This window comes from Mirounga angustirostris, unplaced genomic scaffold (assembly GCF_029215605.1).
Source record: "Mirounga angustirostris isolate CCGP_5_RB_7025 unplaced genomic scaffold, mMirAng1.0.hap1 SCAF_8, whole genome shotgun sequence".
NCBI lineage: Eukaryota > Metazoa > Chordata > Mammalia > Carnivora > Phocidae > Mirounga > Mirounga angustirostris.
This window is the reverse complement of record NW_026991716.1, coordinates 113857439-113877324: the sequence shown is the minus strand read 5'-3', so window position 1 is coordinate 113877324 and position 19886 is coordinate 113857439. Positions and strand designations below refer to the sequence as shown.

The 19886-nt window shown below is 40.9% G+C and overlaps 1 protein-coding gene across 1 annotated transcript in view; it reads right to left on the bottom strand.

Moving 5' to 3' along the window:
* ENPP1 (ectonucleotide pyrophosphatase/phosphodiesterase 1) overlaps positions 1–19289 on the bottom strand; it is a 72368-nt gene extending 53079 nt beyond the window's left edge. The window contains exon 1 of the mRNA XM_045865552.2: positions 19040–19289. Within this exon, the coding sequence (XP_045721508.2) occupies positions 19040–19276 (237 nt within the window). The 5' untranslated portion in view covers positions 19277–19289. The remainder of the gene's footprint in view (positions 1–19039) is intronic.
* Positions 19290–19886: the final 597 nt, after the last annotated feature.

The following is a 19886-nucleotide window of genomic DNA, read 5'->3' as shown; positions in this document are numbered from 1 at the left end:
TACGTTCATTTAATTTCTTTCCAGTTTTAATGAGAAATAATTGACATACATCACCATAAGTTTAAGGCATAGAACACGATGGTCTGATTGATGTATACTGTGAAATGATTACCACAGTAGGTTCGGCTAACATCTATCATCTCATATAGATATAATAAAAAGAAAAATTTGTTCATTTATTTTTGTTTCAAAAAGTACCAAGCCCTTCAAAGAGAAGAATATCCAGTACTTGTAACTTCTGGCTGAGTGAGCAAATCACTTCTCTCAGATCTCACCAATTGCTTTCACAGACCATTTCTCTCTGAAGTTAAAGGTCAAAGGGTAAAGCAACAGCCATTTGGTGGTATAAAGTTACGGTTTCAGGAAAGGGATTTAGCTGTGATGGCAACTTCACTCCATGACCTGTACACCCTCGCTGAATCTTGGGATGTAAGCACCTCATCAACAAGATCAGTAACAGAAAATACCTCAACACAAAGCAGGATCATTCTTAAAAAGGCTAGAGGGTAAGTCCTCAGATACAGCCTCCTACCACTAAAGCTTGCATTTATATCCACAAATGGAAAGTGCCCACGAGGGATCACAGAATTATTAAATATCAATATTTTGTTCTTGGTTTGATGGTTTATTTAACCATCGTTTGTTTTCAGTTCACCAAAGACATTTTTGTGACTTCTATGTATCTTCTCACTTACTTCAGTTTCTTAAGAAATGGAGTCTATTGAGATAAGATCTTGAGGAAAGTGTTTAGTAAACTGGATTTCTATCTCTTGACTTATAACAAAATAAAATGGTGGCTCAGTTGGTTAAGCGTTCTCAAACTCTTGATTTCAGCTCAGGTCATGATCTCGGGGTCGTGAGGTCAGCTCCACGCTGGGCGTAGAGCCTGCTTAAAATTCCCTCTCTCCCTCTGTTCCTCCCCCACCCCCGCTCATGCTCTCTCTCTCTCTAAAAAAGAAATAAAAATAAAGTTTCAAAATAAATGATAGATGGAGTAAATATTTAAAGATTTAACATGATATCACTAGAAGAAAAATATGAGCAAATATTTTTATAATTTTAGGGTGGTGAACATTATTTTAAGGATGGTACAAAATTCAGAAATTAGAAAGGAGAAGTTAATATATTTAATCCATAAAAATAAGGAATGTCTATAATGCCAAAGAAAAAGAACATCAGACATAAGAGAAGTGGGGTGGGGGAAACTAGGATAAAACATTTTCAACAGGGGTGCCTGGGTGGCTCAGGCAGTTAAGTGTCTGACTCTTGGTTTCAGCTCAGGTCGTAATTTCAGGGTTGTGGGATCAAGCCCCATGTCAGGCTTTATGCTCAGCACGGAGTCTGCTGAAGATTCTCTCCCTCTCCTTCTCCCTCTGCCCCTTCCTTGCCCCCTCTCAAATAAATAAATAAAATTAAAAAAAATTTTTTTTCAACATATGACGGAAGGTTAACATCCATGATACATAATGAGCACATAAACAAGTAGAGAAAGATAATCTGCAGTTTTAAAATACCAAAAGTAATAAACTAGTCTATGCAAAGTAAAATGGCTAATAAAAACATGATATTCACCTTCATTACAAATCAAATAACTATAAATCAGAGTCCTTTTTTAGCCAATGAAATGAACAATTATTAAAGAGATTAATAGTTACAAGTGTTGGCAAGGATGTAAGGAGAAACACGCACTTTCACACTGCCTTCATAGAAGTATATGCTCCTTTCTAAAAGGCCATTTAGATTAATCTACCTAAAATCAAAATGTGCATAATCTCCACTCCTGCAATTCGAAATTTAATCATTTATCTGATAGAAATTTTCACATAAGTGCATAAGGCTATGCATACAGATATATTTATTTACATAGCATTATTTGTAGTAACAAAAATGTGCAAAGAACCTAAATTTCTGATAATAAACAATTGAATAAATGTAACGCATTATGGTAAACCCAAATGATATAAAATACTGATCAATTATTTTGAAATTATGTAAATCCATCACTGAAATGCTTACTCTTAAAGCCTTCAGACCCCATGTAAGCAGTCTATTCTGAGGCTATCATGCTGTAAGCCCAAATTATCCTATACATAGATCTAGATCACATGGGAAGGTCCTGAAACTACATGAAGTGGGAGCGAGATGCCCAGCCAGCTTCTAGATGCTCTAGATGCTCCATCCCCTGCTGCTGCAACTCTCCATCTGACTACAACCCCATGACAGACCCTGAGCCACATCTGCCCTGCCAAGCTTTCCCCAAATTCCTGACCCATCAAATACCACGAGAGGGTTTTGAATCTATAAAACTGACGACCAGATACGGAGCAGGGAGGAATTTATTGAGCTGGTAGGACCAACTAGTATGACTCCCTGAACACGGGAGAGAACATGCTTAGTTTTCTTTCTCCCAAGATTTTATGCCTACATCATTCCCAAGGTCAAATGATCAATGGAGGAATGTAAGAGTTGACTCTGCTTACAGCACACAAATGGCCAGCTTCATTCAGAGGTAATGAGCTGGTTCTTCATCACTTCACTGAAGAAAGGGAAATGCCTGAAATACACTCCACATAGCGACTTGGGGATGTGAGTGATGGGATGTGTACTTTGCTTCCTTTGGTACAGGCACAGAGAATTTAGGCACAAACATTTCTGTTAGTTCACTCCCAATTTTCAAGTGGAAAGTAGACTTTTGGTTATGAGTATCAAGAATATTAGTAAACATTTAGGGAAAAAATATAACAAGATGAGGCCAAAAGTCTGAAACATCTTGTAGTGCCAGAAAGTAAATGAAGTGCTAAACACACACACACACACACATACACACAATGATGAGAGGGATGTCAAAAGGTAGAAACTTTCAGTTATAAAATAAATAAGTCCTGGAAATGTCATTAATGTACAGCATGGTAACTATAACTAAAAATACTGTTATATGTTTGAAAGTTGTTAAGAGTACATCTTAAAAGTTCTCACCACAAGACAAAAAAATTTTAACTATGTGTGATGATGGATTTTAACTAGACTTACTGTGGTAATCACTCTGCAATATACACATATATTGAACCATTATGTTATACAACCGAAACTAATAAAAAGTTATATGCCAATTATAACTCAATAAAAAAATTACAATCCAATTATCCAGTGTGTGAACATCTCCATTTCATGACATTGTAACTCTCAATATTTTGAAATTAAAGCAATTTTTGTTGTCAACTGTACTTCAATTTTAAAAAAAGCCAGCTATAATTTTAAAAACCTGTGCATCTATAAAGAAAACAATATTAGTAAACATTTAAGAGAAAAAAATAGGTCAAGATGAGCCTGAAAGTCTGAAACATTTTGTAGGACCAGAAAGTAAGAAAGTGTTACACACACACACACACACACACACACACACACACAAAGTGATGGGGTAGGTCAAAGGGACACAGGGGCCAACTCCCAATGGCCAAAGCCAGAACAATTTGAGCAAAAATACAAATAACATATTTTTGGATTATAGCCCAAAGTATAAAATAAATATCAGTAAGTACAAACTAAAATAAATAAATGACTGAATAAATAAGTAATAAGTGGGGAAGAACAGACAAATCTCCCATACAGAAAAATTCCAAATAATTTAGGTAGATACTCCACCCTCAAGGTAGAACATACTCTACTCTAATAAAAGTGTTGGCTGGGATTCCAGGGTACAGGATGGAAAAGTACAAAAAAGAGTATCTCTAGCAGTGAAGAACATTGAAAAACACTACCTCAGTGGTCTGCCTCCCAAAAGTGAACATTCCCACTATAATCATGAGAAAAATGTCAGACAAATCCCAATTGCAGGACATTCCCCAAAATACATGGTTAGTATTCCTCAAAATTGTCAAGATCATCTAAACAAGAAAAGTCTGAAAAACACAGCCAAGAGGAACCTACAGAGATGTAACAACCAAACATAATGTGGTATTCCTGGATGGGATATGGGAACACCAAACAGAAAAGGTCATCAGGGGAAAACTAAGGAAATATGAATAGAGCATGGACTTTAGTTAATGAGGCTGTATCAATATGGTTTCATTGGTTGTGACAAATGCACCACAGTAATGTGAGATGCTAATCATCCCAACTCTGGTTTCACCAAACTTTTCCCTTTGCCCCTCCTGCTCTCAAGGTGGTAGCAGGTTCTTTCTGTTACCCTTTATGGGGCTGCCTCATTGCCACACCATCCCATTTGGCTTTCAGTCTTTCCAACAGCTTTGCAACCTGTTTCTTATATTAAATTCTCTTGATGAAATTACCAAGTATGGCCTTTGTTTTTCTGATTGGATGCTGGCCCATACAGGAAGGGATCTCCCCCGCTCTCTCTCTCTCTCTCTCTCTCTCTCACACACACACACATCCCAAGGCATAATCTAAACTAAAGTGAATATAAGGAAAGAACTTTCCATTTTGAGGATTCATTTGTTTTTAATTCTCTATCTACTAGATACAAAAAAAAAATACATATTTTAATTAAGTCTTGCTTCAGTTGGATTTCAAGAAGAAAAAAAATATCATTGCCAAAATAATCCTGAAAAAGGTTTATTTCTTTTGAAGTTACGACCAAGAAAGATATGAGTCATTAAAAGTACTATGAAATGATTTTAGAAAACAAAATGTTTTAAGTTAAGCTCATGAGACAGAAAAGAGGAAAAGTGGTTCATTTATGGGACAGGACAGCCCTTTCTACCCTGAGGCCGAGGACAAAACAGATGGGCTAAAAGGTAAGGAGCCATGGATTTTATCCAAAAGACAGTTTTTCTTGCCTAGGCAGGTATCTTGCCTTCACAGATGGTGGGTCAGAGATAAAATACAAAAGGTGGAGAAAGGACATTGTGCTCAGGTAAGTTTATGTGATTTGTTTCTGTTTCCCCTCCCACCCCAAATAATTTTTGCACCATAATGACCACAGCAACTTGTATTTATTCTTGAAAGATGGGCATCGGAGGCGGGGGGGCGGTAATAGACAACAAAAAAAGACAACTATCCAGAGGATTCCTGGCAATTCTTCCCAAGGACAGAAAATGGGAAAAACAAGGAGATAACACCATGGTTACTCAATCACAATTACAGTGGAACTTAAAAACTGGTAAGGGATACACAGGTTTATAATTTAGGACGGAACATAATTTAATGTGTCACCTTTTAATGCGTATATTTAGGCTTAGTCAACTTAATGACACTCAATTATTCGGATAAAAAAAAAATCCTGAAATTACATTTGTAAGAACATTCACGAAGGAAACCTTTTGAGCAATTTCTTTTGTTCCAACAAATGTTTCTCGAACAAAGAACATTTGTTCTATGTAAATGTTATCACTTGCTGGAAGAACTATAAAAGTCAAAAAAAAAACAAAAACCCCTATGTATCACAACCTTCTAGCAACAGAAGTTTGTAAGATGCTAATGTTCTCTTTGCCTCTATTGCCCAGTCTAGTCATGACTAACTCTTCTGTGTGGAAAACTTGAAAAATGGCTAGTGTGACTGAGGAACTGAATTCCTTTTTATTTAAACTTAATGTAAATTTTAATTTAAATAGATACTTGTGGAATTTACATCCTAGCAGAAAAGAGGAAGTAGTTATGAAACAGCCAAGTGAAAGTAAAAGCGTATTCTTTCTTCATCCACCATGCTCTTTAATTTGTTCCTACTGATGTAGTTTTGGAATGTAGGTGAGTTGGTGTTGGTGGGGTGAGGTCCAGAGCCCATGACTGAATTCTTGAGATGTCTTTGGTGCAACGTGGTAGCTTTATTAAATCACAGGCCCCGTGGGCAGAAAGAGCTCCTGGGTTATGAGGGGTGATGGATTATATACTTGGGAGTTAGGAGAGGTAAAGAAAAGGGAGATTTTCTTTTGTATGCTGAAGAGGACCTACAAGATACTGGAGGCCTTGCCATCATCATGTTCAGGTTGTTTTTCCCTCTAGTAAAGCATTAACATGAAGACAGTTGGGAGTTTCCTTCTGGAAGTTAGGTTATATATAAGATTGCATTTTTCTTGTAAATCACTAAGACATTTTGTAAACTGAGAGAGGCTCCTGTATTTTTGGACTGTGATCTCTATTAGTTAACCATTTGTTTTTTTCCTTTGCTTAGTCTTAGGGCAGCCAGGGCTGTCTGAGGAATGTCACAGAGATCCCACCTTGGGCGGGGGAGGGGGTCAGCTTGTGCTTTGTCCTCAGCTGGCCTTCTGCTTCCTCATCACTACCACTAAAGCTAAAATGATCTTTACAAACTGTAAATCAGATTTTGTCACTAAGAATGAAAATAGAAATAAAAACAAACAGAAAAATATTTCACTGATTTCCAATTGCTCTTGCAACAAAAAGCAAAATCCATATGGCAATCTGCAAGGCCCTGCCTGGACCTGGCCCCAGACCCCCTTTCCAGCCTCGTCACCCATCACACACCTCTGCTTACCAGCCGCCCGAGTCTCCTCCCAATTCTGGAATGGACCATGCTCCCTGCTAGTCCAGGGCCTTCATGCGTGGAGCCGCCCCCCTTCAGAAGCCTCTTCTGCTCACCAGTCACTTCCCCCAGGACACCTTCAACCTCTATAACTAAGCCACCCACCCCCCCACCCCCGCCCCAGGACTCTCCCTCATGGCCCTGGGTAAGGCTCTGGAGGCAGCTCTTATCACTGCTGCAACCTGAGACAATCTTAGAGGTTCTTTGATAACTGTCTGGTCCTGTGGGGATGGATAACTAGAGCAAGGAGGACGTCTTTCCCTTGCCCTAGCCGCTATTTAGCCCCCAGCTTCTTGCAGGAGACTGCTCACACAGTAGGAACCCCAAATAGCTGTTAAATAAATTACCCACCCTAACAATAACAAGCAACCCTAATCTAGCATCTACACTCTCTCAGGCACTTTTCTAATTAGTTTACATATATTAATTCACTTAATCCTTAAACCAATGAGGTAGCTAGCTACTGTTTTTATCCCCATTTTACCGGTGAGGAAACCAAGGCACAGAGAAGCTAAGGGACTTGTCCAACGGCACACAGCAGTTACTGACAAAGGTGAGTTTCAACTCCAGCAGTCTGGCCCTTAACCGCTAAACTCTATGGCTTCTATGATTAAGTAGCAACTGAGCACGTCGCGGACAGGGGAGATGGAGCCAAAGAGCAGCTAAGGAATGTTTCCCTGTGAGAGGAGAAACGGAGTCGGATCCCAGGGAGTGCCTGGTATCAGGTAAGAAAAAGGGAGGTTAAAAAAAAAAAATCACTCTTGGGGTAGAAAACAGAAATAATCAATACAAAGTGTATCTGGAAAACAGAACAAGTCTGAGCTGACCATAATGGGAGGTACGTTTCAGCAGAGCCGGGACATTGTGGAACACAGGCACCTTGAGATCTTGGCTGACTCTCAATTGGCACAGTACCGTAAGAGCCGAAGGTGGAAATTATTGGAGTCCTTCAAATATCTAAGTCCAAGTTAGGCACACAACATATGCATGTCCCATATACTACAGAGGGACACAGAGTCCTACTGATGTGTGGGTCCCAGCCCGGACTTATCAGCCATCACCTGTGCTCCCTCTTACATCACACAATTGTGCCAATCCAAGGAGGAAAAGTGCTTCCCATCAAGTCTGACAAAGAGTCAACTCCATAAAGTCATGTATAAAATCACCAAATACTTCCAAAGCTCTTACCATGCACAAGGGTCTACTCCAAGTGCTTGACAAATACTGACTGATCCGTGCCCACACATATATGTCACAGACCTCCAGGACTGCTGGGAATGGATGAAGCTATTCATGCCCAGCTCCCATCTGGTAACACTGTTACTGAATCAATGAGAAAGAGGCAGAAAGAAGACTGAGCTTAGGGGTGTGCATCTCCCCTTGTACGTTATGTTTAGGAAAACTAATCATTCAACCATAAGAAAGAGACCTGAGCAGTGGAGGGGAGGCTGAGGAATGGGTAAAACAAACAAACAAAAACAAAAAAAAAAGTGTTCTAAACATTTTTTTAATTCTTGGGGACTAAGTAAGTCTGAGGTATGAGCAGAGATGCTTTCAAAGATTACTCCATGAACTCATAAAAGTCTCAAAATCCTATTCCTGAAAGGTTAAAAAGCTGTCTAGCAATAACAAAATCTAATAATGGAATATAAATGAAAAAAAGGAAATGGAGCAGCATCTGTAGCATGATCCCATTTTTGCTAAAACGTGATACACACACAGAAAAGTCCTGAGGTAGAAAACAAACACAATCAAAGAAACTATTAATAGCAGATAATAAGAAGAATGCAATCTTTATTTTCTTCCTTATACTTTCCCACATTTTCTGAACTTTCTGTAATATGTAGTATTTTTATAACAAGGGGGAAATACTATAAGCTCTCGATACTATACAAAGATTTTAGACCTAGAAGAAAGCCACCTAGTCCAAAACCCCTGTATTGTGGTTAAAGAAACTGAAAAGTCAGAGAAGCAAAGCAAATGTTCAAAAGTCACACAGCAACTAATTCTTGTGAGTCCAAGTTTCAGACTCTTTAAGTGCCCCTGTCTCCTAAGACTTGCTTGAATCATCCCAGGAAAATCAATGTTCTCTTTTCCTTTGAAAGTTTCCAAGAGATGACAAATGTGTAAATACTTTTATATATCAACATTCCTCACGTTTACTTCTTTTGAACTGATCGGAAAGGCATTTTAGTGTACAAGTAGAATTGTTCTGTAGTTCCCTTATTAATTCAAAGAGACAAGACCTGCATAGTATTCATAATGTTAACCACACCCTTCCCACCTGAATACACTTCATTCACCTGTTTCCTAGTCTCCAGAAGATTCTAATCTCAGCGATGCAGGGTCCACTCTATAGGAAACCAATGTGTTTGGACAATGAAGTATTATGGAATAAACTCTGTGCCAAGGACATTTAATGTGATTCAATGCCACCTGAAAAAGCCCTGGCCCAAGATTTCTTTGTTTTGGTTTTGTGTCAGGTGTACTGTTGATTGTTGAGAAGGTACTGGCCGTGGAAACTCTGACTTGAAGAATTCTACTTGATGGTGCAATGTTGGAGTGCAATCTGCTTGATATTCTGATAGATGGATGCTTGAATTGGAAGGAACATCCCCATGTTATCAGATCGCAGCAAAGCCGGAAGATTGGCACCTCTGAGAGCAATAAAGGGCAATTAAAGGATAAGCCAGGGCAGAGTAAGGAAGAGGGATTAAAAGTGCAAGAAACAAAGGAGAGCACAAGTCAGCTCCTGAGACACGGAAACTGTACACGTGAAAGGGGGTGAGAGACCGTTTATGTCATGTCCTGTACACACAACAAGGGCTATGGGCTACTTTAATCAAGGCACCCTGAGGTCCGAGGAAAGAAAGGGGCCAAAGGCAACCCAGCAGTAGCACCATTTCAACCCAAAGCCAACAAAGTTGAACAGTTAAGGAACATTTAGTAATTTTTTCTTAAGCATAGCATCATGTATGAAGTCTGTGGAAGCACAAAGGTGAACGAGCACCCCCAGCTAGAGAAATTCGGGTTGGTGTGCCTTCTGTACCACTTTGTCATCCTTAGGAGCGCGCTCCTCAAACTTTAATGTGTTGACAAATCCCTGGGGATCTGCACAAATGCGGATTCTGGTTTGGTTGGTCTGGAGAGGGACCCAAGATTCCGCACTTCGTACAAATGCCAAGGAGGTGACGTTGATATTCCAGTCTGCGGACTATACTTTGGGTAGCCAGGATGTGCATGCTGTCTGAGTAAGAAAAATAAAAAATTCAGTCACACCGAAGCTTATCAGTAATCACAAGAAAAACAACCACTTAGGGCAGATTTTGTGTCCCACTTTGTATATGTTGTTTAATTTAATTCTCCTTACAACATCCAGTAAGATTTGATCGTCTCTATTTTATTGTTGTAGAAGCTGATATTCAGGAAACTTAAGTTATCTGCCTACATTCAAACAGCTAATAACAGTTCCAGGATTTAAACTCAAATCTGTCTGACTTCAAAACTATCAATAAGCTACAGGGATAAGATTAAGAGAATTATTAGAAATTCTTAGAAAGTCCCCCAAGTTTCTCTGAGCCATGTTTTTCATCTCTAACATGGAGATAATGGCAGAGCTGTGGTTTAGACCAAAAAGAGGTATTAGATGTGTAAGTATTTTGAAATGTAGAAAGGACCTTATATAAAGATACAGTAAGTCGTAACTAGCTGATTCTTTTTATATGCCTAAATCTCATTTCTTTTTTTTAAGATTTTATTTATTTATTTGACAGAGAGAGAGAGCACAAGCAGGGGGAGTGGCAGGCAGAGGGAGAAGCAAACTCCCCCCGGAGCAGGGAGCCTGATGCAGGGCTCAATCCCAGACCCCCGGGATCATGACCTGAGCTAAAGGCAAATGCTTAACTGACTGAGCCACCCAGGCGCCCCTCATTTCTTAAAATAGCATTGAACGTAAACCTTTCCTTAAAGTCGATATTCTTAAAACTTTTGGTCTCAGAATTCCTTTATACTCTTACAGAGGACCCTAAGAAGCCTTTTCAGACAATCATGGACATTCTTTAAAACCACACCAAAATTCTACAAGTGGTAATTCTGTAAAGGCAAAATCCAACATTAAACTTGAGACAATATTAATACATTTTTCATGCTGTTACATTAAAATCTCTTAGTCTATCTTGCACTTTGAATGAAACTTACACCCATTCATAGTTTTGTAAATCCTCCATTGGTCTCTTGGAAAACATGAGTTTACTGAGTTATGTAGTTCTTCCAAATGTTGACACAATGTCTTATACCTTATGGGGAAAAAAACCACATTCCTTACTATTTCCATCAATTTCTTCAGAAAGCCTTTTTTTAAAGATTGTATTTATTTATTCAAGAGAGAGAGTGAGAGAGCACAAGCAGGGGGAGCAGCAGAGGGAGAGGGAGAAGCAGACTCCCTGCTAAGCAAAGAGTCTGATGCGGGACTCCATCCCAGGACTCCAGGATCATGACCTGAGCTGAAGGCAGACGCTTAACTGACTGAGCCTCCCAGGTGCCCCTCTTCAGAAGTCTTTAAAAATTGGGAAGCTATCGATCATACAGTAGCAGATACAAGATTCTCCAAAATTCTAATTTTTGCTGAAAAGATTGGATTTTATCAGGGGCAACAGGTACCTTAATTTGTTTTGCTTGAAGTGACAAGCTAACATTATGCATTTTGAGAAAATGTGTACCAAATACGAAAGTCTGAATAACAGTGTGTCAGTTGTTCTTTCAAATAAAAATGGTGGCCTGAGGTGGGGGCAGGGGGGGGAGCAGCTAGTTCAGCTCACAACTCAATCAGAGTTTCCCTCCAGAAAACAACAGCTCTGCAGTGTGCGGCAGACGTGTGGATGTGTATTTCCCACTTCACACACTACAGAGATAGGTCATTCAGGGTTGAGATTTAAGAAAATCTGCCTCATCCAGGAGACATTGTTACTGCTTCATCTAGTACACTTTTTTTTTATTATGTTATGTTAATCCCCATACATTACATCATTAGTTTTTGATGTAGTGTTCCATGATCCATTGTTTGTGCATAACACCCAGTGCTCCATGCAGAACGTGCCCTCCTCAATACCCATCACCAGGCTAACCCATCCTCTCACCCCCCTCCCCTCTAGAACCCTCAGTTTGTTTTTCAGAGTCCATCATCTCTCATGGTTCGTCTCCCCCTCCGATTTCCCCCCCTTCATTCTTCCCCTCCCGCTACCCTCTTCTTCTTCTTTTTTTTTTCTTAACATATATTGTACCACTTGTTTCAGAGGTACAGATCTGAGATTCAACAGTCTTGCACAATTCACAGCGCTTACCAGAGCACATACCCTCCCCAGTGTCTATCACCCAGTCACCCCATCCCTCCCACCCCACCCCCCACTCCAGCAACCCTCAGATTGTTTCCTGAGATTAAGAATTCCTCCTATCAGTGAGGTCATATGATACATGTCTTTCTCTGATTGACTTATTTCGTTCAACATAATACCCTCCAGTTCCATCCACGTCCTTGCAAATGGCAAGATTTCATTCCTTTTTATGGCTGCATAATATTCCATTGTATATATACACCACATCTGCTTTATCCATTCATCTGTCGATGAACATCTTGGCTCTACACTCTTTTAAGTGAAACTGATTTCTTTTTGGCATAATCGCAAGTACGTGACCACGCGTGTAAGTGGGGCTGCCCATTGCCCGGACGCCTGCTAAGGTGACAGCAGTGGCCCCTGCCCTTGCTTTAATACCATCAGTATAAATGTCAGCACCGTGAAAAGAGCAAATGACATCATGCTGTTGTTGTTAAAATCGTTTGGAATTCATGGCCCCCCTGAAAGACTTAACTTCGGGACACCCCAGGGACCCACCCACCACACTTTGAGAGTGCTGCCTGAGCTATTTTGGCTTTTGCAACTTTGTTCTACCTGTGCTGTCTTTTGCTTATAAACATATGTATTCAAAATAAAGGTAATCTGGAGCAATGGGAGACTCTATGTGGAAAAATGTCATAATGACAGTCCTATTTCTTTTGCTGCACAACAGCACCATAAAAACTACCTGAGTTCCTTGCCACGTCTCTCTCTCCACGACAGACCGTAGGCCCCAGATGCTTGCTAATGCCACAGAGCTTCTCAAGGGAGAAATCAGCTTTAGGAACAAGCTTCTGTCTCTGAAATATTTCCTGAAAACCATGCTCTTGAAGGATCTCAAACCACACCTGTGATAGAATGTTTGCCACCTAAATCTATGTAAAATCCTAAGATACATAAGATACCATCCTAAGATGATCCATCCACAAATGAGATATGCTTCTGAAAATTCACTCCCTCCAAAATGACTTTCTATCAGGCCTCTCTATTTTCCTAATCTACATTTAAAAATGTATTAAGAAGGAAACTCAAATCAAGAAGATGAAAACCACTTTCCCCCAAATTTGTATACATTGGAAGCTCAGAGTAACATGTGATTATTGACATCACACTGATTAAAAGGCAAACGAATGGGATGCCATTAGCCATTAATCCAGAATAAAAATCTGTAGTTAAAAGCCCTTTTGGTTATCAAAGTTTTCTACTTCCAAATTTCACCTGTAAATTTAACCCACTGTTTCTAGAAGTAGAGTAAATGAACCAACTACATCTGAATAACTTGAGGTACTTAATATATTCTGCAGATTCTTTGGGTCCATTCCTATCTTAGTCTGCTCAAACTGCTGTGGCAAAATGTCACAGACTGGGTGGCTTAAACCACAGAAATTCTCACTTCCTAGAGGCTGGCAAGTTGAAGATGAAGGTGCTGGCCAAACTGCATCCTGGTGAAGACTCTTCTGTCTTTCATGATGTCTCCACAGGACCCTTTCTTAGGGTGTGTTGGAAAGGGGCATGAGGGAAGGGAAGGAGACAGCTCACATCTCCTCTCCTCCCCTTTCTTCTAAGGCTACTAAGCCCACTAAGCCCTTCATAACAGCCCTCCCTCATGACCTCAGCTAAGTCTAATTACCTCCCATAGGCCCTGGGTCCAAATATCATCACATTGGGGGAATTATGACTTCACCATATGAATGTGAGAAGGACACAAACATTTAGTCCATAACAATTTCAAGCCTTCCACACCACAACCTCTGGGAATGGAGCCCAGCAATCTGTTGTCCCTAACAGTTTCCGGCTGTTTTCCTAAGCACACTGCAGTTTGAGAAACCTGATTGCACCCCTGTGAGCCTGTTTCCTAATCTGTAAACTAGGGCTGATTATCACTATACCTTCGTGTTTCAGAGTTGCTGATGTGTTGAGGATCAATTAAGAATATATGGGAAAATGCTTTCTAAAATTGCAAAGTGCTTTGTGAATAATCATCATCTAAACTGTTACCACCTACATTTCCACCAAATCTTTTCCTAAAAACTGAAAGTAGGAGCGCCTGGGTGGTTCAGTCAGTTAAATGTCCCACTCTTGATTTCGGCTCAGGTCATGATCTCAGGGTTGTGAGATCGGGCCCCGTGTTGGGCTCCACACTGAGTGTGGAGCTTGCTTAAGATTCTCTCCCTCCCTCCCTCTCTCTCTCTAAAAAAAAAAAAAAAAAAAAAAGAATAAAAATTTTAAAAACTAAAAACTAAAAGTGAGGGACACCTCACTTGAGATTCTCTCCCTCTCCCTCTGTCCCTCCCCTCCCTCTAAAATAAATAAATAATCTTAAGAAAAACTAAAAATTAAGGAGGATAAAATAAAGATTATTATAGATGTTATCTTAATGCTTGTAATTAATCCTCAAATAACTAAAATTCTCAGGAAACAGAGTGTTCTAGTTAATATGTAGCTGAACATTCTGGTCACTCTTTTGAAAAGCCCTTTTAAATATGTTATTATACTTTAGTAGTAAATATGTAACTTAGATTTTATTTGATGCCAAAGGGCTTTCATTTGAGTCAGCTTTCTGAATATCAGTTCTTGCTGCATAGGACTCAAGCTTAAAAGAGTAATCTACGTTCTGCCTTGAACTCATTTGCTAAAAGGTTTCTTGTTTACTTTCTGTTGTTTGGGGATATTTCATAGTTGATAAAGGCATGTTTATTTTAACCAAAGGTAGATCTCTAATTACAAGTTGTATTCCAAAAGCTTATATGTCCCTAAATCATTTGAAATATGAAATGCCTCTTCTACCAAAAAAAAAAATTATAGATCACAATTAAGTTCTCTAACTTGTCCAAAACGCCCATAATACATATGAAATACATTTGCCAAATGAGTTAGAAGTTACAAGAATATTTTGCAGTGAAATTTATCAAACTCAATCTGAATATAAAACGGTTTTCATTTACCTTTAATGCTGATATCTGAGAAAAAAGTAAGCTGGGGGACAATGAGAAGGCGAAAGATAAAAATTTCTGTAACTATTCTAAATGGGTCAATGGTCCTCAGTTCTTTATTATACAGAATGCATAAGGTCTCTCAACAAGGCCATTAGGGATTCTCTTCAGAGTGATGAATAAAGGAGGCAGGGGACAGCAAAACCGAGTGTCCAGAGTGAACTGAACAAGCGGAACGCAAGGGAATAAAGAAAACGTTGAAAGGATGGCTGTGTATCCATGGAGCAGAAACCTGCTGAGGTATCAATGGTGAGAGAGAGAGAGAGACCAGAATGGGACTCAGAGCAGAAAGGAATTGAAAGCAATGCTGAAGAAAACAGTACCCCACAAAAGACATGAAGACTGAATGTGGGGTATGAGAGCAAATTCACTAACACAGAAGAGGCCACAATACACGTGAAGCCGACTCCCATCTGTACCTGCAGGATGACCTAACCTGTGCATGCCTGACGGCCACACCTGGCTTGTTTGTACCTAAGAGGATGGCAGGCAGTTAGATCCTACTTCTGAATCCAAGCGACCACAGAGGCCTTGCTTGGCCTGTCCTAAAGCATGCTGGCCTTGGCTGGAAACTTTGGTTTATAGCTCCTTCACGGCCTCTTCCGTCTCCCAAGGCCCTAATGAAATGATATCGCAGTTTTGATCTTATCCCTGAATTTCTACCCAAGCATCATATCTATTAGCGCATCTATATTTAGATTCCTGACTTTCAACTGGTCATATGGGTCTGTGGTCAGAAAGTTTTCCCATCTTGCTCTTTTCCAAGGCAAAGTGTCGCTTGGTCTAAGTAAAAATGCAGTGCAGTCATTCATTCAACCAAAAGCCGACATTGAGTGTCAGGCACTGTCTGAGGCCCAGTGGTAAACACAACCATCTTGCTTGCCTCCTAGGAATGTTTGATTCATTTTATCACAACATGTGAGACAAATACCAAAAGGGGCAAACAGGAAACTTCTCTGGCCTCTAAGATGCTCTGGTCATTCTGAAAGATGCTAAACTATGGCTGGAGGATATTAAATTTTACGAGCCAAAGAGAAATGTCAATTCCAGGTCTGATTAAGAGCAGAGAATTAGGGGCACCTAGTGGCTGTCAGTTAAGCATCCAACTCCATTTCAGTTCAGGTCCTGATCTCAGAGTTGTTAGATGGAGCCCCACATCGGACTCTGTGCTCAGCATGGAGTCTGCTTGAGAGTCTTTCTCTCCCTCTCTCTCTGCCCCTCCCCCCGCTCAGGCTCTCTAAATAAATAAATAAACAAACAAACAAATAAATAAATTTCTAAAAAAAAGAGTAGAGAATTACCTTGAATGTTCTCCAAACTGTATTTTAGAGATAAGACAATGTGCTGTAAAAAGGGGAGAAGAGCTTACCGAATTAGTAACTTTCATACCCAAACCTCCGATAAACAAGGGCAACCTCTGCCACTTGCAAAAAACTCTTTCACTGAAAGGTGAAAGTAGTCTTTAACCACCACCACCCACACATAAAGCCCTTTTCACATACACAGGTATACGTATTCATAAGCACTGCAGAAGGTCACAAACACAAAATAATGCTGTAGAAGGACTCACTGGTCAGTGGAAAAATGTACTGCACTGTGGTTGAAAATTCTCTGCCCTTTAAAATGATACCAGGGAATAAGAAGGATTATTTCAAATAAATCTTCAAGTCTAACCTCAGTGAAAGTCAAAATTTCAGTTCAAAATTTAATTCGGAACTAAGGAAAGGCATCCAGTATTTAACACATCTACTGGAGCATATACAGAGAAGTACTTCTACTTGCCCTCTGAGTTTTCTGCAGTCTGGCTTAGTGCCTGGGCATGAGCATTTCCAGGGCCTAGGGCCAAAAGCCACCAGAGCCTACAATTCTTTCCCTGGACTCAACACCTCTTCCCTTCTTCATCCACTCTCTCATTACTACATCATTTAAGCTTATCTGAAATATCTTCAGAAAAATGCAAGAGTTGCCACTGATTATCTCTCTGGAAGGCAAGTCTTATAATAATTATCCTGCTAGATAAAAACTGTGTGGCTGAGAACCAGATCAGTAGTTGGCCTCTAATAATCCCAACCCTGGATTCAGTCAGTCAACTCACTTCTTCAGCTTTATGAAAAGTGTGTTGATGTTTAACCTGAAAAAAGGAATCCCATAATTGCAGCTCCTTTCCAGAAGATTTGTCCCAGAACTCTTTGATGTCAGTTGTCAAATTCCTTCTGGAGACTTTTCCCTTTAGAAGTGCATCATTTGGTGGGGAGGGGGGAAGTAGGGTATTGACGTAGGGAAGAAAAAGAAGAATGGGTAAAAGCTTTCACATTCACTTGTGTTACTAATTAAGATTACTAATTAAAACATAGCAATGAGTTTAGGTGTATATTTAATGTCCCACAGTATTTCATCGAAGATAGGAGGTAAGAATTCTTTGCTGATTCGTGTTACAGCAAAAGACCCCACCTAATAGAATAAGAAATATTCATGATTATACTACTTGTGAAAGGAAGACCTAAGACACTTCCATGTCCAGTACCCAGAGTTACACCATCAGAACACAATGGAATGCTGTTTGACCAGCTGATTGCACGTGTCAAAGACTGAAATGCATGTTGCAAAGGTAGGTCTTTGCTGATACCTATTGCGGATCTATAAGCAAATGAATAGGAAAGATTTAAAAACTGAATATAGCAATTGGCAATTTAGCAATCCTCCAAGGCTATAGGCATTTAGAAATGATTTCACATTAGAGTTGCACACAGATTCAATGTACAATTATTGAATACCTGGTAGTGTGCTAAACACCTGAAAAAAGGATACTAAATAATTTTAGTGATCATGTCATAGAAGCAAAAGTCTCCCATTAACAGGAACAAAAAAAGGTGACTCAAAAGTCCAAAAGTAAGTTCTCATCCTGATGCAAAAATATATATTGAGATATAAACATTATGTGGTTTGTGACTCTTGGAACCTTAGGCTTAAGTTTTAATTACTAAGCATATGACATCATCTCTTTAGTTTAGGAATGTTGGTTCCTCAAAGTATTGTAACATCACCATGATACCTAAAAAATAGTGAAAATGGAAATGCTTATGAAAGTAGGTTTCAAATATCAGAAAAGATATTCTCTACACAGCATTGTTCAATCATAGTAAGTGATGTTACTTCTATATAATGCATAAAAATGACTGTCTACTTGTAATTTTCAATTTACTTCCCCACATTGTTCCCATGGGATTCTCATAATAATCCTATGTAATGGGCAATGGAGGTGATGTCCTCATTTTTTTTTTTAATTTTATTATGTCAGTCACCATACATCATTAGTTTTTGACCTCATTTTAACAAATTAAGAAATTGAGGTTTGGGAGACTTATACAAGGCCTCAGCAATTACTAACTAAACCAAGAACCCAGGCTCTGACTCTCAGCCCAGCACTTCCTACCATAGGAATGAAAACCCCCACATTTCATCAAATTGATTGTGGATCTTGCAACTGTCAAAATAGCAGAGGAATAATGGCTACTTTTGTTAGCAACAAAAACCATGTAACCTACGGTTAAAAGAGTGGACAAATAATCGTCAACGTTTCTTCACATTCGCATAACATGAATATTGATGGAATTTCTGTAACAGCTGCAAGGAAATTCCTAAGCAGAGCCAAAAGAAAAGGCATTTCCTAAAGTTCCTGATAAAACTTAAAGAACTCTGTTCAATCTTTTCAAGTGAAATCAGTTAATGCAAAGAAAGTCATCAATACTACCCCCAGAGTCACCCAAAAAAGATTAAAAAGAAAAAAAAAAAAGAAAAGTTGGCCTTTTCTAAGACCAACAACTTTCGGGCGGGTCATTTTTCCCTTCTAAAATCTTCCTACTCTGCTGGGGACGAGTGGTATTTCTAAAAGGTGGCAATTTTAACAGCCTGGTTTCCTAAACGCGGCCCTTAGAAGCATCCGTGGCGCAGGGGAGCGCGCACTACTCCCCCGGGGTAAAGAGCAGGAACAGAGCGCGGAGCAGGTCTGCGCGCCCGCAGGCGAGCGCGTGCAGGCGAAGAGAAGCGGCCGCAACGCTGCCTCTCTCCGGGCCCCCGGTGCTGACCGCGCTCGGCGCGCAGGAGCCGGGCGCCACCCTCCCCGCCCTCCCGGGCGCCGGGCCGGGCCGCGGACCTACCAGCGAGAGCACCTTATAGGTGTTGGGGTCTTTGGCCGTGCGGGCGCGCACCGCCTTCTCCGGCGGCTCCTCCCCCACCTCCATGGGGGCCAGCAAGGACTCAGCCGCCTGCCCGTCCCCGGGCGCCGCGGCGGCGCGACCGACGCTCGGGTCGCCGTTCCCCGCCGGGCCCTCCCGGGGAACGCGGCCGCCCTCGCCGCCGCTGCTCCCACCCCCTGCGCAGCCGTCGCGCTCCATCGTGGCCCCCGGCGCTTCGGCCCCGCCGCCCTGCCGCGCCTTTAATAGGCTCCGCGCCCGCCCCGCCCCGCCCCGCCCCGCCCCGCCCGCCGCCGCGCCCGCCCCTCGCCGCCAGGCCCTTGGCTCCGCGCCCCCCGCCCAGCGCTAGAAGTGAGGGGAAAGCAACTCAACGCCCCGGATTATTTGGCTTCCTGTCTGATTTCGGGCACTCTGCGTGTCGGTTATTTTGGGTCCTGTACGTGGGCGCGTCTTCAACTTCCCCCAAAGCCTTCCCCTCCCCGCGCCCCGGGCACCTTCCGAACACTTGCAGGAATCGCCCTGCTTGGCCTCGCGGCGCGGGCTGGACTGAAATTGCAGAGTGCGGTCTGCAGAGGGCATGAGATCATGGGGCCCCAAAATAGAGCGGGAGGAGGAGAAGGATGCAGCCGAGGCCAGTGCAGCTTCTTCACGGCGGGAGTCGGGCCTACCTGTGTTTCTTTCTTTTTTTTTTTTTAATTTTTTCATTGTTATGTTAATCCCCATACATTACATCATTAGTTTTAGATGTAGTGTTCCATGATTCATTGTTTGTGCATAACACCCAGTGCTCCATGCAGAATGTGCCCTCCTC